Here is a 25,269-nt window from a genome sequence, read left to right as displayed (position 1 = left end):
ATGTCTGGGTTTTCTGTGGACTAAGTGGCAGAAAGTCTCCGTTCTATGATCTATATGTAGAGAAGTATAGAGAAGTGATGGGTGCGTATCTATAATGCAGCATTGAGAGGTGGGTCTCTCAGGCAGCAAGTGTGAGGGGGCTGCGAATTAATATGAGTCCATTATAAATACCAGCTTTCAGCATACAAATGTATAAAGGAGCATTTACATTCTTAGCAGATTTCTTGATGATAACTAATCACAGCCATAGGCATCCACGCATCTCATTTTTGAATCCAAGATGGCCGATGTGAAATTGCTGTCTCTGAATAGTGCAGTTTCACATTGGCCATCTTGGATTAAACATGAGGCAGCCTCTTCCCTACTAGTTGGCTGAGAAGTGGGGGGGAGACAACAGCAGTAACCACCACCTGAGAACATAGTCCAGGGTGGGGGGTGTAGGGTGGGCAGTTTGTCGCAGTGTAGAGGGTAGGGATGGGCTGGGGGGTTATGGGGGGCATAGGGCAGACAGTCTATAACCAGTGGGGTGCAGGGCATCTATGGAGTAGTAGAGTGGATAATCTGTGTTCCAGCAGAAGGAGGTAGTCTAAGACAGGTAGGGTTTGTCATGTCCTAGGACAAGGGTTGGTCAGTCAATTTCCTGGGGGTGGCGGGCTTTTCATGCGCAGTGGGGTGGGTAGGATTGGTAGTCTATGTACCAGGGGTGGTGTGGGGGGAGTTATAGGGGGGTAGGGAAGATAATCTATGACCAGCTGGGTGCAGGGCATGTATGGAGTAGTATGGTGGGTAATCTATGTTCTGACGGAAGGGGATTTGTCTATATCGGGCAGGGTTTTTCATGTCCTAGGGTAAGAGTTGGTCAGTCAATATCCTAAGGGGGGTGGGTAGTCTATGTACCAGGTGGTTGGTTAGGGTGGGTAGTTTATACCTCTGGGGGAGTGTAGGGCGGGTAGTATATGTAACAGGGGGATGGTAGGGGTCGGATGAGTAGTCTATGTCCAGGGGGTTTTAGTTTATGTCCTTGTGGGGGTATGATAAGTAGGCTATGTCCTGGGGGTGGGTAAGGTGGGTAATCTATGTCCTGGTGGTGGGTAGGATTGTTAGTCTATGTCCCAGGGGAGGGGTGATGGGGGGGTACAGAAGATAGTCTATGACTAGTGGAGTGCAGGGAGAGTATGGAGTGGTAGGAAGGGTATCTATGTTCTGGTAGAAGGGGATAGATTATGTTGGGCAGGGATTTTCATGTGCAGGGGAAAGGGTTGGTCAGTCAATGTCTTGGGGGAGTGGGATGTCTCTGTGCTAGGGGGGTGGGTAGGGTGTTTAGTCTATACTCTGGGGTGAGTGTAGGGTGGTTAGTCTATGTCCCTGGGGGAGGGGGGGCAGGTAATCTATACCCAATGGGGAGGGTAGGACAGGTAGTCTATGTCCTGTGGGGTGGGTAGGGTGGAAAGTCTATGTTGTGGGGGTGGGGTAGGGTGGAGGGAGGGTAGTCTATGTCATGGGGTGGTTAGTGCAGGTAGTCTATGTCCTGGGTGTGGGGTAGGGTGGGCAGTCTATGTCCCGGGGTGGTGGGTGGGGTGGGTAGTCTATGTCCTGGGGGGAGGGTAGGGCAGGTAGTATTTTCCCTGGGTGTGTAGGGCGGATAGTCTATTTGCTGGGTGGGTTGTAGGGTGGCCGGCGGTTCAATTCCCGTCAGCGGCAGCCCGACAGAAGCAGAGTGCGAAGCAGCGGAAGCCCAACAGCGCTGGAAATCCCGATCGTGGAGAGGTAAGTATACACTAACCTAACCCCCCTAACCCTCCTTAGGGGTGCCTAACCTAACTTCCCCCCCAAGTGCCTAACCCTAATCCCCCCTCTAAGTGCCTAACCCTAACCACCCCCTTCTCCGCTGCCTAAACCTAAGTCCCCCGGGGGGTTGCCTAACCCTAAGTCCCCCCCGGGGGTGCCTAACCCTAACCCTCCCTCCCCCTAGCCTAACCCTAACCCTCCCGGGGGGGTGCCTAACCCTAAGTCCCCCCCGGGAGCCCTAAACCTAACCCTCCCCCCCGCGGCTGTTCGCTCCCGGCACCCGGCATCACTACGAACGTGATGCCGGGCGCCAGTCTCCCAGCATCGGGGAAATGCGGGCATCTACATCTAGACGGCCGGCATTTCACCCATGCCGGGATAAGACAGTCGGGAAGCCGGCTGCCGGTATTTAGGCAGTCGGCTTCCCGATTGCTTCCCTGTAGGGCAGATTAGCCTGTGTCCCGGGCAGGAAGGGGGTGTTGTCACACTTGCACTGAGCCTGCATACACCTATCATCACAGTATGTGTCTCATAACGTTTATACATCTCCTATATGAAATTTTATAATAGTTTGTATTAGAGGTGAGGCTGGAACAGACAATTGACAGGGGCTGTTCTGCAAGCGCTGTTGAGCGACAGTCTTGCCCATCTCTCCTTCTGGTTACGCAGTTTGTGGCATCACTGGTTTGACCAGAGCTTCTAGAAACTCCGTAATCAGAGGTGTACAGCCTGTCGCTCATCGGCTCTTGTAGAAAAAGGCAAACTCCTGCAAGATACCATGGCTCTTGTAGTTCTATAACAGACCTTGAGCCGCAAGTTGCCAAGGCTTGCATGACACCATAGTCCCGAGAGCCATTACATTTGAGCAAAGACACTTGTACGACCCTTCAATCCCCTGGGGTAAGTACAGTGACTGAGATCAGACCACAGGTAAATTGCAGAGTTTAGCCAGGAAACTTGTTTTCGGCAGGGCCGGCGCTTCCACAAGGCAAGCTTAGGCGGCTTCCTAGGGGCGCCAGCCCTCCGATCATCTCCCCCCATTTGCCGGTGCACTATGGGAGTGACCTCATGACGTCACTCCCATAGTTCCGAGAAGCAGGGCCGGTGCTAGACTCCTAGGCGCCCTAGGCAAAACTTCTGCATGCGCCCCGGTCCCTCCTCCCCCTACTCATTTAGCCCCTCAGGTGAAAATGACTTTGCAATAGGTGTGTGTGTATATATAATATACATACTTCTGCCTATGCCCCCCTCTTCGTACTCATTTAGCCCCTCAGGTGAAAATGACTTTGCACAGGTGGAGTGGCAGATTAGTTTTGTGTGATATATATATATATATATATATATATATATATATTTTTATTAACACAAAACTTATCCGCCACTGGTTCTCGGCCAGGGAGAAAGGAGCCGTCTGACTCCTAATCCTGAGGGATGACAGAAGGCTGATGTCAGTATTATCGCTAAACACAAGTAAACACCTGAAGAGGGACTGATGTAATACTGACACCCTGTATTCCTGCATGTCCGTCAGCCACCGTGTGCTGACGCTAATGCTTGTTTTCCACATGTTGTGTGAGCGCGAGAGCTTGTAGTCCCATATTGATTTATCCATTAGCGGTAGAGAGTGCCTCAGTTTTCCTTCTCCACTGGATTCCTAGAACTGTCCTCAATTGCGCAGAATTGTTTGTCATTAGGAGAAGAACGTCATCGCTCTTGACGACTTCAAGAAAACAACATGAGGCCGTACATAACACTTTGCTTTTCTGCACATCCGGAATAAATAAGGGGATAATTAATGTCCTTATTTTTTAACGTATATGTTTAAAAGCTTAAGAGGTAAATAATAATAATAATCTCACGTCATTACAAGAAGCAGCGTTACGTGTTTCCTGACATTCTATGTACAGTAGGTGCGTCAGCAAACCAGCCCGGCTCGTCGTCTACCTGACACTAGACAGGTAACAGCTGATTGGTGATTGGATGCTTTGGTTTAGCGCAGGATATACACCTAAATGCAAAGATCAGCCATATAGTATGTCATGCTACATACAGATAGAGCTGTGTCCTCCTCATACACTGTTGCTCTAGTTACGGAAAATGTCCCCGCACGGCGCAGAAAGTCCTGGGCGACTCTGCCGCAGGCACTGAGCGTCTGTCTCTCATGAATCGTGCGTCTTATTCACACTTCATTTGCGACTTTGAAATTGCGACTAAAGTTGCAGCTTAGCGTCTCTAGTACGCCGTGACCGGTGTCTCGCTGCGTCGGCGTTGCGAATAAGATACAAAATGGCACTTTTTACTCTGTGCGACTGACCGTCAGGGAACGTTTGTGGGAGGTAACGGGGAGTGGCAGCATGGAACGCAGGCGCGTCGCGGCTGTTTTCAGGGGGTGTCAGCCTGCGTCTGCGATCCCGTGAAAGTGGCTCAGTTCCCGCGGACATTCAGAGTAGCCCATTGGGTTACTCAGAGCTGTGATAATCAAATGATTTGCGAATGATGCTTGGAGCCCCAGGCGACCCGCCTGCGGCTTTGCAAATCCAAGCATTCCTCAGCGTCTGCGACATTGTAGTGTCGACATTATGAATTTTTACATTGTTAATGTCGACCTAATGTCTACAACAGTATGTGTGTGTTTTCTATGCTACGATATTACTTTAGCTGAAAAAATTTGTATTTTAACTGCTCACAATGTAGATATAATAATTGTTACTAAAAGGCTGCTGAAATCACATAAGAATATTCTGCTACCTCCACATATGTTTTTGGGAGGGGTATTTGCTATAAATCTTAGTTGTCTCTGTCTTAGCGTAACCAGGGTACAAACTTGAATAAGGGATTTTTTTTAAAAACACAAAATCCAAACTGTTTTCCAACCATTCGTGAGCAATAGTTAGATCGCTAGTATAGAATTGTTGCGTATAAAAAGTTACGTAGTCTTCTATAATGTTATACAAAATACCTGTCACAACATAGGGCGCATTAGGCGTTCCACGCCTACAGGGGACCAGCATTGGGCACCACAGCGGGGAAAAAAAATGAACAATAAAGACATTGTATCTGTTTATTCCCATTAATTTGGGGGGTTTCAGCGTCCATTGTTAAAGGTAAGGCCCATGGCAAAAATAGCCGAAAGTGTCTCGCTGGCCAATGCTGGTTCCCTGGTACCGTGCAGCGCTGTCAATTAATGGTAAAGCGTCACTATACCCAATGTCATTGCTGTGCTCAGACTCCCGGTGTGCTTGCCGAACGGTAGCGTTGTGTCCTTGTTTAACCTCTTCACTCCTGAGAGACTCCTTCAGATTCGGTGAGAACTTCCTGGGGGCGAGTCCATTGTCAGACAGCGCCCTTACTTCCTGACCAAGCCTCATTAAAGTGTCTTTGTGCTAATACATTTGCATAGGCTTTGGGAAAGGGCCCTTTTATGTCCAATGCATTCAGCTGTAGTTCACATTCCTGGACTACTCCATTCATTTTATTAAGACGCTTCTCAGGAAAAGTTAAGCTCCGATTAGGCCATGAAGAGAGTCATTGTCTGCGCAGAACTCGGGGGGGGTTACAAGTGTTATTTGGTTCTTCTGGACATTCATTATTTTAAAACAGACGAATGACTCAGGGGTGAAGGGGTGAACGATGCATGGGGCACCTGCTTATATTTTGCGTTTATTGAAGTACGGAAAGTAGAGGTAAAAATGACGACTCTTACCATATGTTTCATATAGAAGAGACCGAACATTGACTGCTTGGAGTCAGCCACTCACAGAACATGCTCAAAGGGGCCTGATTCAGCAAGGACCGCAACTGCTAAAGCGTAATGCAGATGGCTGATTGTTGCGCACTGCGCATGCGTACGCATCGCAGTGCGCTCGCGCGAAGGCACCACTGCGATCGGGAATGCGATCTCAGGGACTACGCAGACCCATCGTAGAGTAATTGACAGTTTAGGGGTGGTGACAGGGGGTGGTCTAAGAAACACAGGCGTGTCAGTGCGTTTGAACGCTGTTGCAGGGGCGTGCATAAATTAGCCACTGCGATGGCAGACGGAGCCTGAGCTCTCACTGCGTCCAGGAAAGTTAGTAATTTAGTGGTAGGGTCAGACCTGCCTTAAATGTGCAAGAGGCTCCGATGTATTTCGATGCTACCGATGTTTTGACTGGATTGCAAGGTATTACGGATGTGCGAGAGGGGAAGTGGGCGTCTGCATGTTGTCCGTGCGAGTGCTTTGCGACTGCAATTATTAGCATACTTTCGCAGCAGAACTGCCTGCGCGATGGCTACCACCATCGCAACAGCGATCCTGGCTGAATCAGGCCCAAGATCCGTTAAAGGACATCGAACAGATAATAACATTGACCCGTGACCTATAAAGTGCGCCGGCTGGGCACACGCAGCGGGGGCACCATTTCTGTGGGCTGAACTAGCAGTTGCATCAATGCAACCTATCCGTTCACCAGGAAACGGTGACATCACTGAGGAGTAAGGAAAGAAAGTGATGATGTCACGGGTTCTTTGTGAGCGGATTCTCGCGACTATTAGTTCAGCCCATAATGATGGCGGCATATGTGTATCAGGCCAAATAGAAACGACATTTCCGTCTATCCTAAACAACCACAGACTACAACAGGAGCCGCTCGTGTCTTCTCCTTTATGGGGACTGGCTTGGTCTCTTCTATATAAAACTCTCTGGGCCCCTGGATGTACCATCAAGATATGGGTTTGAATTATCTTATCGCGATAACCAGCCATAAAATGGAACTAAATGCAAAAATGAGCAAAGACCCCGTAAGAAATACTCTATCTCCCCATGCATTTAAAAGTATCAAGGTGCAATATAAAATCAGTACAAATTGACATTAGTTGGATGATCTCATGAGTTGTTTGCTGGCTGGGGGCTGCCATAATGACGCACCAGAGAGTGGGCATCAGCCAGGAATACAATATGATAATGGGAATGCATTGTCTGTTTTGTAATACTCATATAAGCCTGGGAAAAAGTTAACCGATATCTCACGTCATATATAAATTCCATTTGCACATACTGTACAGTTCCGGGATTTAGGATCTGAGAGGCACTACCGCGGAATTATGGCAGCATCCAGTGAGCAACTTATAATTAAAAGTCTCTCTCTTTTTTTGTTTAGTTCTTCTTTTAAGATATGAAATGCTTATTATTGGTGGATACTTCTTTCTGTTTTAAAAGCAAAGTATCTTTTGTTTTTGTTTCAGTATTGTTGATTTTAATTGCAGTCAGATGACCATGCCCCTATACGGCATGACCCTCAAATGTTCCAAGTGTGGGGTAGTCTCCTCTGCAGAAGTGTCGGCCACAGCCACCAGTAACGCCATGTTAGTTTTATTCTAATTTCCAACTTATTTGATTTCTCCTTTCTCTCTCTCTCTTTTTTTTTTCTTTCTTTTTTGTGCATTTGTTTGTTTTGCTCCATTTTATTTCCTGCATCGTTGTCATTTTTTTATTATTTTCCTAAACTTTGTATGTGTTTTATTTTGCGCTCAACAACAGCCATGCCAAGTGTGCGTTCGTTAACATCTGTCTTAGTAAATTTCTTGGGCTCATTCCGTAGTGTAATATTTGTGGTCACCGCGTACAGTTAGTGACGGATACAATTGGCTTTTGTCTGTACAATATGGCCTTAAGCTTGGGTCATTGGGGCGCCTGCACCTACAGACTGTGTACAACCATTCTGACAAATATTCAAGTGTCCTTCACTGATGATTAATGACGTCTCGTTGGACTGTATCACGTCATGGAACGTGCTAAATACTATAAGGACTAACCTTTTTGTACGGAATACATTTCTTCATGTCCTATTCATCTTTCTGGTGACTGTGTGTGTTTTTGATTTTTTATGTTTTTGGGGCTAAGAGTTTCATTGTCTGTGGTGTGTGAATGCTGAGTACACCTGCACAAACCACCTGATGACATTGGCCCGGCTTCTCGTAGGGTTATACGGGGAAACCTGATGTGCAAGCTGTATACAGTAGTGAATAACTAATAATGAGTATGTATTACAAACTGTATGACTATTTTAAGTAACCCATATGTATCTTATCTGCAAAGGCAAAAAAACAGCTGTTTAGATAATTATGGCCCTCATTCAGAGCCACTCGCTATTTGCGGTCGTTCGTTCTAAAACAAGGGGTGGCTATTCAAATGAACCGTTCGCTGTTTGCGGTCTGTTCACGCCTCTATGTCTGAACGAGCGAGCAAAACTTGCGTTCGTTTTATGGAAAAATACGCCCCCTGTCCGCTCGCATCCTACGTCATGTCCGCTATTTATTAGATTAATCGAGTACATCGACCAGGGTATGAACTGCTCGCTATTCTTGTGGTTGGTTTTTGCTACCACAATTTTGCGAGCAGTTCTGGCTATAAAATAACCCAGTGACGTGGTCAATGATGCTGCTGTTTTAAATATGCACACCCATAAAACGCCCGTTTTGACCTTTAAGCACGCCTGCGATCGGATCTCCACTCCCCGTTTTCAAGCACCTTCCCCTGTTACCACCCACATACGCCTCTTTCTGTCACTCAAAATAGCAGGCATTCGCTATTTTGCGAGCACATGAATTTCGGCCGCACTGAGTGGTTCGCGCATGCATATAACGATCCGTACGCATGCGCAGTTGGGCAAACATCGCTCGGAGCGAACGAGCAGCCACTTGCGTCCGGCTCTGAATCAGGGCCTATGTTCAGTATCCACTTTAACTCCTATATACAGTGAAATTAATTTTAATATCTCTGAAAAATTGGTGACCCCAGTGCTAGGCTACATATTCAAAAATAAAGCATTCAGCTCCATTTTATCCAAACTTCTGTACTGTACAGCTACCTACTGCTTCCAAGCGGTTCTATAATGTTTGACAGGATACACAGGGGTCTATGGAATAAGCCTTGGGGAGAGAGAGAGTGGCCATAGATAAAGTAACAACCAATCAGCTCCTAACTGTCATTTTTCAGACACAGCCTGTAAATTCACAGTTAGGTGCTGATTGGTTGGTACTTAATTTCTGTCCAATTTATCTCTATTCAAGGCTTTGTACATAGGACTTCATTCACAGCCGCTCGCAAGCGGCCCGATGGTTCGCGAACACGCATGTGCACGCTTCGATCTGCGCGTGCACGAACTACTCTGTGCGATTGCAGCCCGCTCGCTCGCCCAGCAAAGGCAGCCCAGTGTAATGAGTGACAGGAGAGACCGTTTATGGGTGGTAACAGGGGCAAGACACTAATAACGGGGGTGTGGAGGTGCGAACGCAGGCGTGCCTGAGTGTTCCAACGCCGTTTTTAAGGCGTGCATAATTAACAGGCAGCGTCATAGAACACGTCAAATGCCTGTTTTTGACACTGAAGTGCTCGCAGTGCTTGTGGCAGGGTAAGTCAACCACAAGCGCTGCGATCGCAACCGATGATTTTTAATACACTTCCTGGAGATGACGTGCGCTAGTGGGCGTCTCAACATACGTTAATGGGTGTCTGCATACACAGAGCGATCGCTCGCACAGCCAAAGTGGGCGTGCTTATGCCTTGGCGAGCGATCGCTTCCCATGCCGTCACTTTGACAAATTTGCATACGCTGGATGCGAGCGATCGCATCTAACGAGCGGCTCTGAATGAGGTCCATAGACCCCTGTGCTAGAAAAATGACAGGTAGGAGCTGTTTAGATGGTACTTTATCTCTCTCCACTTTGATAAATCTCCCCAAAATTTGAGCGATCTCTAAAGTGATGTCAGAGGCTGTGAACCGTGACCTCTCCTCCGAGCAGCCTTTGAGATGAAGTGATCCTCTGATCTATCTCCAGATCACCAGTGAAAATCTGGTTCCCTGTGAATTCTAGATACATATATATATTTTTTTTGACTATAGATCAGACAAAAAAAAAAGTCCCGTTTCTGTTTGTGAATGAGTGCCTGCCCTGTGGTGTCTATGTCTGGGTAGCAATCTATCAGCGTCTTATTATATGGTGGCCGGTATTATTATCATGCCTTTTATGGAGTGGTGTTGTTTCTTACAGCGCTCTTCAGTTGGATAGTACAAACACACAGAAACCTGTAGCAGGAGTGCATACTAAGCCTAATCCATGCAGAAGGTATGCCTTCCCTGCCCAGCAGGGCTTGTTACGTCAGTGAGCATATGTGCTTATATGTGCAGGGGGCAGCCATATTGCTTACACCTGTCAGGGCAGCCGTACTGCTTACACGTCATGATGGTGGAACGTCACGTCTGCTTGTGAGGAACAGAAAAGTAATTTGTAGGTTGAGCAGCTGATAAAGTACTATGCCTATGCACAGAATATGAGAATATGTATGTATATATGTATGTATATATGCGGTAAAGAACCGAGTAAATCCGAGTAAAACCGAGCCTGCACATCCCTAATATAAATATATATATATATATATATATATATATATATATTTTGATTCCCTTACCTGCTGAAGCATTGCCATATATGTATATGCATTGACATGTTTAGCTATTGAATTCTGTGCATTGTAAGCCATGTACATTTATATGGTGTGCAAACAACCCCACATAACGGCAAATGCGGATTTTTTTTTTTTAACCCCTTGTAAAAGTAAGATTTTTGCGTTTCGTCATTCCTTATATAAAAATATATATTCATTCTACACGCTTACGTGTAACACCCAAATTTGTGCTGAATAAGCGTCCTTCTGTGGACATGTGAAAGGACACTTATTGTAGACGCGGTCCGTACGGATTTGCAGCGGGAGCCTGGATAGGATTTGGGGACTTGCATCGAGGGAGAGTTCAAATCTCTGCAGTGGAGGCAACTGAAATCTAATCCAGGGATCTGATCTGTAATGTGCAAACCCTGACAGTGATAGGGAACACGGAACCGGGACGTGGATAGAACACAATGCGTTCCTGTTATTCCATAGTCACAAAGTCACATTGCAAGTCCAACGTTTTATACCTAGATGGATGTTGTTTGGGCAGGTGGATGTATGAGATTGTCAGGATGCTGCTTTTCCCAGCTGCGCTGTTCTCTGGACAACTGCAAAGACCTTTGGGCGACACCTCTGACAATCGGCACCTTTCCAAATGTCCAACAAATATTCCGCCTTAGCATCCTAAGACTTTGACTTAATAGATTGCAGCTGTATGTATCATGAAATCACCATTGCATGATATGCATTCAGGCTGCAGTTGTTATTCACGAGCCTACTTATTAATTTCTCTGGGTATCTGGAATAGGATGAAGATGCTTAAAGTGCACCTGTCTACATGCAGCAAAAGCGGCCATTTTATATTGTTCAGCCTATCTCAAGACTAGTGACATCGCTAAGACCAGCGGCACTACCCAAGGCGAGCCTCAGGTTCCAGGGTGTACTGAGCAGTAACTGCCAACACGGAGGGGAAACAGTAGGAAGCTACTTACCTGCGAATCTGCTGCTCCATGTTTGTAGTGGGCGAGGGATGTGGCGCTAGGCTTTAATGTCATAGTTCAGTGCCACACTGATAAGATGTCACCTACTACACTAGGGAAAAAGCAGGGGGTAGAAAGGCAATTGAAGCAGGGCCTGAGCTGGAAATGGGCACCCAGAATATACGCAGCGGACTGATCACCAGACAGCCATCTTAGTGAAATAATAGGCCAATGGCTGCCTCCACTGCGAGTATTGTGAGAGCTGCCCTTGAACTTATTTCTGCTTTGCATTGTGTTTACTAGAACTACACTCCAAATCATGCTGTTAAATTATTTACATTTTTTTTATGTTGCCCGCATAATGGCTTTTATACATCGTTTTTAGTTTTAGAAATGGTTATTTTGCTTACGAGGCAAAAAGAGGAGATTGCAAAAAGATTTTGTCATTTGCAATGTGACCACCAAATTTACCAGCCCCGACCTCACATAACAGCTTGAGTGCTCCGGCCCTGACCTCACATAACAGCCTGAGTGCTCCAGCGGTGACCTCACATAACAGCCCGAGTGCTCCGGCCCTGACCTCACACAACAGCTCGAGTGCTCCGGCCCTGACCTCACATAACAGCCCGAGTGCTCCGGCCCTGATCTCGCATAACAGCCTGAGTGCTCCGGCCCTGACCTCACATAACAGCTCGAGCGCTCCGGCCCTGATCTCACATAACAGCCCGAGTGCTCCGGCCCTGATCTCACATAACAGTCCGAGTGCTTTGGCCCTGACCTCACATAACAGCCCGAGTGCTCCGGCCCTGACCTCACATAACAGCTTGAATGCTCCGGCCCTGACCTCACATAACAGCTTGAATGCTCCGGCCCTGACCTCAAATAACAGCTTGAATGCTCCGGCCCTGATCTCACAAAATAGCCCGAGTGCTGCAGATCTCATCTGTCCCACTGAGACTGGGATTATTCATTTATTGGTTTTGACCCCCTACCCAATGTTTTAATGTTTTCTGTGATTTTTTTTCCCATCTCTCTGTATGTCCGGGCTTATCTGTTCTGTACATGATTACTTTTATTGTTTATTCTCTGTCTGCAGGGATTATAACTAAATATATCTGGTGTCTTTTAGTCCAGAATGACAGATGCTGGAATGGTGATGTCGGATATTTGTGTTTCACTGAGCGGAGTGAATTACAGTAACTATTGTAGCCTTGTTTCTCAATTTATTTTACTGACTCTGTTGTTAATGTTCATAGCGACAGCACTGGTCGTGTTTTGCATTTTTGTGAGTCAGTATGATATATATATATATATATATATATATATGTATATATATTGTGTATATTCACTTGATATCAAATGATTGAGATATATATATATATATATATATATCAATGTATTAGGGATGTGCGCCGACCCCTGTGTTTTGGTTTCGGATCTGTATCTCCTCGTGTTTTGGATCTGGATTTGGTTTTGCCAAAACCGCCCCTTGCGTGTTTTGGTTTTGGATCTGTATTTTTTTTTTAAAATTGATAAAAACTGCTAAAATCACATCATTTGTTGTTTTTTATTGTTCCAACAGTATTATTAACCTCAATAACATTAATTTCGACTCATTCCAAGTCAATTTTGAGCACCTCACAGCTCACAAGATTGCTTTCATCCGGTTTAAGCCCAAAACTTGCATCAAGCTAGATGGCTGACTAAGCTGAGTGGAAGCAATGTGTGGCACAAACACGTGGCAGTTCAACTTCCAATATGGCACATAAGGAAACATATGTTTTCGTTAATCAAGAGGCCTGAGGGAGTTGGAGTATGTATGTAGTTGAAGACAGGGACAGGAAGGGTTGATTGGTAGTAAATTTAATATAATTTTTTTATTCCAAAGCAAATTTACTAGGGAGGAGGGGAGAGCATGGATGAAAAATATGTCCCATATTTTGCTCACAAAATCAACTTGGTGGTTCAGAATATTTCTTTAAAATTAAAGGGGCATGCAGGAGATGCTGTCTGTGGCCATAAACATTTCTGGACATTTTTGGCATTCAGCAACCGCATGACAAAGATTGCAGAAGCAGTGGAAGTTCAACTTCCAACAAGGCACATCAGGAAACAAATGTTTTTATTATTTAAGAGGCCTGAGGGATTTGAAGTATGTTTGTAGTTGAAGGCAGGGAAAGGAAGATTTGATTAGTAGTAAATTTTATTTAATTTTTTGATTCCCGAAGAAAATTTATGAGGGGAGGGGAGGAGGGAAGGCATTTACAAAAATATTCAAATCATTCACATCAGTGCTTGCCCCAGAAGAATCCTTGAGCACTATACCTGCTGCTGCTATGGAGTGGATTTTCATCCCAGTAGGGGATCAGGTAGACTACTAGTAGTACTTTAAAAACAATTGACTGTTAAACAATCCTTTGCAAGGGGGAGCAAGTATGACAGCAGTCACCCAGTTACATAACGGATAACTGACGCCATAACATCTTTGCTGGTATTAGATGTGTGTCCAATATCTGCCAATAATGCAGTAGGTTTTAGACAGTTAATTAAGGTCCTGTGACCCCCACTATCAAATCCCATCAAGATTCTACTTCACTAGAAAAGCAATTCCCAACCTGTACAGGGACATTAAAAAAACTTAATTAGTGGACTCCACTTAACCACAGATATGTGGACAAGCTGAACAGAGTAAACGCAAGATTTAAGATACAAGGTTTAAGTCATACGTTGTGTCTTTCTTCCCAATGGACACAGATCTGAAGAGATGCAAAGAGCTGCTGGTAAGCAAATTGTCAGCTCAAGTGAAACGTGATGCAGCGATGGCTTCTCCTTCAGTTTCTCCAGCAAGTGCATCTGCCGAGAGAAAACTAAACTTTCCCAAAAGATCAACTGGTGATGCAGATGAGTCAACACAAAACACAAAAACTTTTTGGATGGATGCATTGCAGATGATGTAACAGGGAGGAGATGGTTAAGGTTCCTACCTCTACATTCTCTGGCTTTACAAAGGGATCAGATGACTTGACAATTGTTGTCCGGATTTGGGTAGAAATAATTCCACACATAATAAGTGGATTTTTTTGTCTTGTGCCCAGGCATGATAATGGGCTTTTCCTATCATGGGCAATGACTATTTCTTCCACTGGTGCCTAATTTACACAAACAACATCCTCATCAACAACGTCCTCATTAGCGTCAGCTACACAAATATCCTGCTCATCCTGGACAATGTCATGTGGACAATAAGCTGCGGTCTGGCCGGCAGTGTCACCAAACAATAATAGCGCAGTTAAGTGGCTAACGCACACACACACAAAAAACAACACTTTTTTTCTTTACACTGGGGAAGAGCACCCCTGAATGATGCAGCAGCCCCTTGATGAACAACACAGACAGCACCCCTTCTTTATGGACAACAAAGCACCCCTGCCAAGTGTGGACAGACCACCTGCAGAGTTACAAATACGTGGACGATAAACTGCAGCAGTGTCACCGAAAAATAATAACGCAGCTATCGCTATCGCGCCAACACAAAAATAAAGAAAGAGAGAAAATAAGCACTTTTATTTTTTTTACACTGGGGAAGAGCACCCCTAATTGACAGAGCACCTCCCCTTGACAACACAGCACCCCTTTATAGACTGCAGCCCTAGCCTGATGGACGGGACAATAACACAGCAGCAGCCACAGTTAGGACAAGTGACACAGCGGCTGCAGCACCCACTGAAGGAAGCCCTCCTTTATATACTGCAGTCTAAGCCCCTTTATGGACAACACAGCAGCAGCCTTCAGCCCAAGACCCCGACTGGACACACACACTGAGTGACTGACAATGACTACAAATCTGCTAGCTTCTATCTCCACAGCTGGAGTGAAAATGCCGCCGATTGCGGGGACCTTCGTATAATCCAAAACCTGCGAGAATCTGACAGCGGGAGGATGACGTTTTGCCTCGTTTTCGGATCTGTATCAGGCTGGAAAAGCCGAGCCGGACTCTGATCTCATCATGGAACATGAAGTTCAGGTGGGTCCGGTTCTCGGAGAACCGGACCCGCTCCTCTCTAATATTCATAGCGCCGATAGCAACTGTTTTGCTGTTTATATATTTATAGTTACTAAAGCTTTTATAGAAACTTTCTAACCTAATTACTTGTGAGATGAAGATTTCAGGTGAGATGTATCAAGTCAATTAGTAAAGACAGCTGTCTAGGGTCTGGCAGACCCCACTGGATGATATAGTTAATATTAACTATTCACTTTCCTGCAACAATATCGGTGCACTCTGCAAAACATACATTTACAATGTATTTTAAATTAAGGCAGAGACCCACTGAATAGTCGATTATTTAACCCTCTTTTTATAATCGGCCATGTAGCTGCCATCTTTGTGTAGTAGCGCTAGCTGTTGGTACTTTAGGAAACTATTACTCGATGATTGTCCCATTGATTCTAGAGGAAAGATAAAGGGCCTGATTCAGACCCACTCGCGAGCGGCTGTCCGCTCGCAAGTGGGTCGATGTTATGCACTGAGCATGCGCACAACGGAGGAAAGTCCTTCGCTCGTTGTGTCCGATCAAAGGGGGCGTGCTGTCAATGTTGATTGACAGCACGCCCCCTTTGGTGGGCGTGCCGGGGGCGTGCCTCCCTGACGGGGGTGTTCCCACGGGAACGCCTCCCGTCAGAAGCCGGCCCACTGACATCACTAGTGATGTCAGTGGGAGTGATTTTGGCTCTGATAGAGCCAAAATCACTCCGGAGCTTGCGGTTGAAAACCTCAACCGCAGGCTCCGGCTCGCAAATTCGATGGTCGCGATGGTCTCGACCATCGCGACCATCACAATGCACGCTCGTATAGCCTGTGGGTGGTGACCCACAGCTATACGAGCGTCCAGGAGGACGCTCCATGAAAATGGAGACCGGCCCTCATTCAGAGCGTGCGCTCTGCTCAGCAAAAGGTCCCTGAGTACGTTCTCTTTCTGGAGAGTGGCTCTGAAAGGCTTCAATCATTTCTCGGCCACAATTCCTGCTTCAGAATGGACGTGTTAGAGAAAATGGCAATGAAATTGCAGGTTTGAAGGGAAAATGTGTTTTGTTTAGCTGCGCTCTAGCGTTTATGTGGCAGCAATAGTCCATTACCTGCTGTTATCTAACACGGGATCGACACTATCTCCTAAAATGTTTCCCGCACAATTGCTATAGTTTGCATTGTGACATGATGTCAGGAAGTATCACAATTAACTTTGCCGTCTCCTTCACTGTAACTTCGCCAACGTGGACCTTGTGGAGCATTTTACCTGACGCAGTACAGTGGTTCTTTGCTAGTGCGCATTCATATAAGTGGCACCGGGTATGTGCCCCGATTGGGTCCACACAGAGTTGCAGTTGGAATTTTGGGCGCACGTGTAGTGGAAATGTGGCAGGCGTTTCTGGGCAGTGACAGGGAGGCGTCTTAGCGCATGCACAGGATGGTCCGTCTTATGGGCGATGTATGGGAGTGTCGCCAGCGTGTTGGTGAAAGTGGTTGCCTACACGGATGCACGAGGACTTACATAGGAGGCCATAGGACTGGCGCACGTATCAATGGTGCATCTAATGATGCGTATAGGTGGTAATAATGCATGTACAGATGCTGACAGCGAGCGTCTCAGGCCTTGCACAGTCAGACGCATGAATATACACAAGGGAAACAGTTTGTAGCGGCACTAGCATAAAATCGCAGTAAGCAGTAAAATAAAAAGGAGCCTGGAATACCTTCCCCCCTCCCCAAACCAGCACCCCCTCCCCAAACCAGCACCAGCACATCAGCCTAGGCTGGTATTGATTAAATCAGGGTGATAAGGAGCATGAGGTCTCTCCAGAATTTCCATTACTAGCCCTCGGCATTACCATTCTGCAAATTCAAATATGTTTCCTATATTTAACCATTAATATCACCCATACACCAAACAGGCAGGGGTGTTAGGATACGCACTAGTGCTATCAGCGTGTTGTTGCCATACCTGATCCCCCCAGGACACAAAGCCCTGTCATTCTCCATTAGCATTGCTAAGCATTACCAGCCAAAGCTGATTGGCACTAATGGCTCTATGTACTAATCCTTAGACAGAGATAAATTACCAACCACATTACAGGCTGTGTTTGAAAAATGACAGTTAGGAGCTGATTGGTTGGTACTTTCTCTCTGTCCAAGATTTAGGGAGTCATTCAGACCCACTTGCAAGCGGCAGTACGCTCGCAAGTGGGTCGATGATCCCCACTGCGCATGCGCACGACGACGGGAGCTCTGTCGTGCGCATGGGCGAGACCCGGACTGCGACAGCCAAACTGTCGCTCCGGGTCTAGCACCAAAGGGGGCGTGCTGTCGATGGTGACTGACAGCACACCCCCTTTGGTGGGCGTGCCGGGGGCGTGGCGGCCACTAGTGATGTCAGTGGGAGTGATTTTGGCTCTGATATAGCCAAAATCACTCCAGGGCTTGTGGCTGGAAAACCCGACCGCAGGGTTTCCCTCGCAAGTCCGATGGTCGCGATGGTCAAGACCATCGCGATCATCTTTTTTGGATGCTCGTATATGCTGTGGGTGGTCACCCACAGCTATACGAGCGTCCAGGAGGACGCTCCATTTTAATGGAGGAGGGCCCTGGAGGAGGGCCCTGGTCAGTGCGAGCGGCTCTGAATCAGGGCCTTAGTACATAGACCCAAAAGGCAGGTAGACCTAAGCGTCCAACGCTCTAGTGTCACCAGCACTGGCTGATATTACCTAGTGCTGGTGATATAGATCCGGGGGACCCCACACTCTTTGTCACAAGACTTTTCCAGTGGCAGCCTAGGCTGAAGCACTAGTGTTGGATTTAGAATATGGGGGGAGGGCAATATATGATTATTTGTTTTCAATTATTAAATTTTTTTTTTACATATCCTGCCACACGAGGTAGCTGCATATTACATACGCTACCATATGAGATAGCTGCATATTACATACGCTGCAATATGAGGTAGCTGTATATTACATTCGCTGCCATACGAGGTATCTGCATATTACATACTCTGCCATATGAGATAGCTGTATATTACATACACTGCCATATGAGGTAGCTGCATATAACATACGCTGCCATACGAGGTATCTGCATATTACATTCGCTGCCATAAGAGGTATCTGCATATTACATACGCTACCATATGAGATAGCTGCATATTACATACGCTGCAATATGAGGTAGCTGTATATTACATTCGCTGCCATACGAGGTAGCTGCATATTACATACTCTGCCATATGAGATAGCTGTATATTACATACACTGCCACATGAGGTAGCTGCATATTAAATACTCTGCCATATGAGATAGCTGTATATTACATATGCTGCCATACGAGGTAGCTGCATATTACATACACTACCATATGAGATAGCTGCATATTACATACGCTGCCATATGAGCTAGCTGCATAAAACATACGCTGCCATACGAGGTACCTGCATATTACATTTGCAATCATACGAGGTAGCTGCATATTACATACTCTGCCATATGAGATAGCTGTATATTACATACACTGCCATATGAGGTAGCTGCATATTACATACACTGCCATACGAGATAGCTGTATATTAAATACGCTGCCATACAAGGTAGCTGCATATTACATACGCTGCCATATGAGGTAGCTGCATATTACATACACTGCCATACGAGATAGCTGTATATTAAATACGCTGCCATACGAGGTAGCTGCATATTACATACGCTGCCATATGAGGTAGCTGTATATTACATACACTACCATATGAGGTAGCTGTATATTACATACACTACCATATGAGGTAGCTGCATATTACATACTCTGCCCTATGAGGTAGCTGTATATTGCATACTCTGCCATATGAGGTAGTTACATATTACATACATTGCCATATGAGGTAGCTGCATATTACATATGCTATCATATGAGGTAGCTGCATATTACATACGCTGCCATATGAGGTAGCTGCATATTACATACTCTGCTGTATGAGGTAGCTGTATATTATGTTCTTTGCCATATGAGGTAGATACATATCACATACATTGCCATATGAGGTAGCTGCATATTACATACTCTGCCTTGTGAGGTAGCTGTATATTACATTCTCTGCTATATGAGGTAGATACATATTACATATGCTGCCATATGAGGTAGCTGCATATTACATACATTGCTATATGAGGTAGATACATATTACATACTCTGCCATATGAGGTAGCTGTATATTACATTCTCTGCCATATGAAGTAGCTGTATATTACATTCTCTGCCATATGAGGTAGCTGTATATTACATACTCTGCCATATGAGATAGCTGTATATTACATACTCTGCCATATGAGATAGCTGTATATTACATACACTGCCATATGAGGTAGCTGCATATTACAAACGCTGCCATATGAGATAGCTGTATATTACATACGCTGCCATATGACGTAGCTGCATATTACATACTCTGCCATATGAAGTAGCTGCATATTACATACTCTGCCATATGAGGTAGCTGTATATTACATACTCTGTCCTATGAGGCAGCTGTATATTACATACTCTGCCATATGAGGTAGATAGATCTTACATACATTACCATATGAGGTAGCTGCATATTACATACGCTGCCATATGAGGTAGCTGCATATTACATACTCTGCTATATGAGGTAGATACATATTACATACGCTGCCATATGAGGTAGCCGCATATTACATACTCTGCCATATGAGGTAGCTGTTTATTACATATGCTGCCATATGAGGTAGCTGCATATTACATACAATGTCATATATCGTAGCTGTATATTACATATCCTGCCATATGAGGTAGCTGCATATTACATACGCTGCCATACGAGGTAGCTGTATATTACATATCCTGCCCTATGAGGTAGCTGCATATTACATACGCTGCCATACGAGGTAGCTGCATATTACTTATGCTGCTATACGAGGTAGCTGCATATTGCATACTCTGCCATATGAGATAGCTGCATATTACATATGCTGCCATACGAGGTTGCTGCATATGACATACGCTGTCAAACGAGGTAGCTGCATATTACATACGCTGCCATACGAGGTAGCTGTATATTACATTCGCTGCCATGTGAGGTAGCTGCATATTACATACACTGCCATATGAGGTAGCTGCATATTACATACTCTGCCATATGAGATAGCTGTATATTACATACGCTGCCATACGAGGTAGCTGCATATAACATACGCTGCCATACGAGGTATCTGCATATTACATTCGCTGCCATACGAGGTAGCTGCATATTACATACGCTGCCATATGAGGAAGCTGTATATTACATACTCTGCCATATGAGGTAGATACATATTACATACACTGCCATATGAGGTAGCTGTATATTACATACACTGCCATATGAGGTAGCTGCATATTACATACACTACCATACAAGATAGCTGTATATTAAATACGCTGCCATACGAGGTAGCTGCATATTACATACGCTGCCATATGAGGTAGCTGTATATTACATACTCTGCCACATGAGGTAGATACATATTACATACATTGCCATATTAGGTAGCTGCATATTACATATGCTGCCATATGAGGTAGCTGTATATTACATACACTGCCATATGAGGTAGCTGCATATTACATACACTGCCATACAAGATAGCTGTATATTAAATACGCTGCCATACAAGGTAGCTGCATATTACATACGCTGCCATATGAGGTAGCTGCATATTACATTCTCTGCCATATGAGGTAGATACATATTACATACACTGCCTTATGAGTTAGCTGCATATTACATACTCTGCCATATGAGGTAGATTTATATTACATTCTCTGCCATATGAAGTAGATACATATTACATACTCTGCCATATGAGGTAGATACATATTACATATGCTGCCATATGAGGTAGCTGCATATTACATACTCTGCCATATGAGGTAGCTGTATATTACATTCTCTGCCATATGAGGTAGATACATATTACATACACTGCCATATGAGTTAGATACATATTACATACACTGCCATATGATGTAGCTGCATATTACATACTCTGCCATATGAGGTAGCTACATATTACATACTCTGCCATATGAGGTAGCTGTATATTACATTCTCTGCCATATGAGGTAGATACATATTACATACTCTGCCATATGAGGTAGATACATATTACATACACTGCCATATGAGGTAGCTGCATATTACATACTCTGCCATATGAGGTAGCTATATATTACATTCTCTGCCATATGAGGTAGATACATATTACATACACTGCCATATGATGTAGATACATATTACATACGCTGTCATATGAGGTAGCTGCATATTACATACATTGCTATATGAGGTAGATACTTATTACATACTCTGCCATATGAGGTAGCTGTATATTACATTCTCTGCCATATGAGGTAGCTGTATATTACATTCTCTGCCATATGAGGTAGCTGTATATTACATACTCTGCCATTTGAGATAGCTGTATATTACATACACTGCCATATGAGGTAGCTGCATATTACAAACGCTGCCATATGAGATAGCTGTATATTACATACGCTGCCATATGACTTAGCTGCATATTACATACTCTGCCATATGAAGTAGCTGCATATTACATACTCTGCCATATGAGGTAACTGTATATTACATACTCTGTCCTATGAGGCAGCTGTATATTACATACTCTGCCATATGAGGTAGATAGATCTTACATACATTACCATATGAGGTAGCTGCATATTACATACGCTGCCATATGAGGTAGCTGCATATTACATACTCTGCTATATGAGGTAGATACATATTACATACGCTGCCATATGAGGTAGCCGCATATTACATACTCTGCCATATGAGGTAGCTGTATATTACATATGCTGCCATATGAGGTAGCTGCATATTACATACAATGTCATATAAGGTAGCTGTATATTACATATCCTGCCATATGAGGTAGCTGCATATTACATACGCTGCCATACGAGGTAGCTGTATATTACATATCCTGCCATATGAGGTAGCTGCATATTACATACGCTGCCATATGAGGTAGCTGCATATTACTTATGCTGCTATATGAGGTAGCTGCATATTGCATACTCTGCCATATGAGATAGCTGCATATTACATATGCTGCCATACGAGGTTGCTGCATATGACATACGCTGTCATACGAGGTAGCTGCATATTACATACGCTGCCATACGAGGTAGCTGTATATTACATTCGCTGCCATGTGAGGTAGCTGCATATTACATACACTGCCATATGAGATAGCTGCATATTACATACTCTGCCATATGAGATAGCTGTATATTACATACGCTGCCATACGAGGTAGCTGCATATTACATACACTGCCATATGAGATAGCTGCATATTACATACGCTGCCATACGAGGTAGCTGCATATAACATACGCTGCCATACGAGGTATCTGCATATTACATTCGCTGCCATACGAGGTAGCTGCATATTACATACTCTGCCATATGAGGTAGATACATATTACATACATTGCCATATGAGGTAGCTGTATATTACATACACTGCCATATGAGGTAGCTGCATATTACATACACTGCCATACAAGATAGCTGTATATTAAATACACTGCCATACGAGGTAGCTGCATATTACATACGCTGCCATATGAGGTAGCTGTATATTACATACTCTGCCATATGAGGTAGATACATATTACATACATTGCCATATGAGGTAGCTGCATATTACATATGCTGCCATATGAGGTAGCTGTATATTACATACACTGCCATATGAGGTAGCTGCATATTACATACACTGCCATACAAGATAGCTGTATATTAAATACGCTGCCATATGAGGTAGCTGCATATTACATACGCTGCCATATGAGGTAGCTGCATATTACATTCTCTGCCATATGAGGTAGATACATATTACATACACTGCCTTATGAGGTAGCTGCATATTACATATTCTGCCATATGAGGTAGCTGTATATTACATTCTCTGCCATATGAGGTAGATACATATTACATACTCTGCCATATGAGGTAGATACATATTACATATGCTGCCATATGAGGTAGCTGCATATTACATACTCTGCCATATGAGGTAGCTGTATATTACATTCTCTGCCATATGAGGTAGATACATATTACATACACTGCCATATGAGGTAGATACATATTACATACTCTGCCATATGAGGTAGCTGTATATTACATTCTCTGCCATATGAGATAGCTGTATATTACATACGCTGCCATATGACGTAGCTGCATATTACATACTCTGCCATATGAAGTAGCTGCATATTACATACTCTGCCATATGAGGTAGCTGTATATTACATACACTGCCATATGAGGTAGCTGTATATTACATACACTGCCATATGAGGTAGCTGTATATTACATACACTGCCATATGAGGTAGCTGTATATTACATACTCTGCCATATGAGGTAGATAGATATTACATACACTGCCATATGAGTAGCTGTATATTACATACTCTGCCATATGAGGTAGATACATATTACATACATTGCCATATGAGGTAGCTGTATATTACATACTCTGCCATATGAGGTAGATAGATATTACATACACTGCCATATGAGGTAGATAGATATTACATACACTGCCATATGAGTAGCTGTATATTACATTCTCTGCCATATGAGGTAGATACATATTACATACATTGCCATATGAGTAGCTGTATATTACATTCTCTGCCATATGAGGTAGATACATATTACATACATTGCCATATGAGTAGCTGTATTTGCTTTTTTGTTTGGTGACACTTTCTGATGCAATTCGGTCTAAAACATTTGGAGTATTTTGCCTTTCACACTTTAAAAATTGGGGCTGTGACTCGTGGTCGAGCGAGGTTCATTCTTGAGGGCTTGTGTCCACTCAGCGTGTGTTGTTACCGTATTACATCCGATGAGCTGTAATTCAATGGAAAGTGAGAGGCCATTACATCCCCCCCCCATAATGATGAAATGAAACAAGGTAGAGTTAGTGCCGAGTATAAGACTAATGATATTGTAATTCTCTTCTAAATCAAACAAGCCTGATTTACAAGCTGTCAGCAGGTCCATTTTTAAATGACTTATACATGTATATTTTAATGTCCTCATAAATTGTGAAGAGACCAGTAAATGTTTTATAAGACTGTCTAGAATTTCCAACACTTTTTGCATAAAAATTGTCTATTAAACTCCATCACCATAAATCCTTAAGATGTAAGATGCGGGACCCTGCCGCGCTTTCAACTCGAGTGCGCCTTGTGTTTCACTTCGCTTTACCTTGTGTAAGTTTATAACGCAAAATATGTGATTACTGTGTGTTAGCCAGGTACTGTACACCATATTTCATTCATCAATACCACAGTCATTGTAAAGGTGAGCCATTGTATCCTGGTGATACTGTTGGTAGATACTTAACATTTTTCCTGCAAATGTCACCGAGTTATTGGGAATATCCCCACGCAGTTTAGCAATCTATATTTGCGTAGGCCGTGTGCCTGAATTACCCAGCTGTGTCTGGGATCGGTTACTGATGTCTGATCTGTGCTTCATACCAGTATCTGGTCATTGCATGACTGTACTCGCGTGTTACATACTGTAGCTCATGTCTGTTATGTGTGCAGAGTTCACGGGAGTTGTGCCGAACACCCTTAAATGTCACCCAATCAGCTGTGCATATTGCATGGGCAGGAAATATTGAGGAGAACTATTATTAAATACATCGCTGTGTACAAATAAATGTAATATGAACAATGTGAGCTTTGAGTTTTACTGTAGTGTTGACAGTGTCCTGTCTGATGAGGACATTTTAGTCGCAGACCAAGGTTTCATAGACAGCTGTAGCAACAGTGACACCTACTGGCCACGAAAACCAAGGTTTCATAGACAGCTGTAGCAACAGTGACACCTACTGGCCACGAAAATGAACTAAAATACTGAAGAGGAGGAGCATTGAATTAAAGCATTCAATATATGAATACATTAATTTGTGATTAAATA

At 44.2% G+C, this 25,269-nt stretch overlaps 1 protein-coding gene across 2 annotated transcripts in view; it reads left to right on the top strand.

The window, feature by feature from the left end:
* Positions 1-25,269, top strand: part of ADGRB1 (adhesion G protein-coupled receptor B1) — a 335,561-nt gene that overhangs the window by 260,574 nt on the left and 49,718 nt on the right. Inside the window, exon 23 of one of the 2 annotated variants that reach the window (XM_088456275.1) lies at positions 7,012-7,131. The exons of the other annotated variant lie outside the window; for it this stretch is intronic. Within the exon in view, the coding sequence (XP_088312401.1) occupies positions 7,012-7,131 (120 nt within the window). The remainder of the gene's footprint in view (positions 1-7,011; positions 7,132-25,269) is intronic. 2 annotated transcript variants of the gene reach the window in all.

Source organism: Taudactylus pleione, unplaced genomic scaffold (assembly GCF_031769625.1).
Source record: "Taudactylus pleione unplaced genomic scaffold, aTauple2 ptg000695l, whole genome shotgun sequence".
NCBI classification, from domain to species: Eukaryota; Metazoa; Chordata; class Amphibia; order Anura; family Myobatrachidae; genus Taudactylus; species Taudactylus pleione.
The sequence above is the reverse complement of the archived record's forward strand: the minus strand, read 5'-3'. Positions and strand labels throughout refer to the sequence as shown.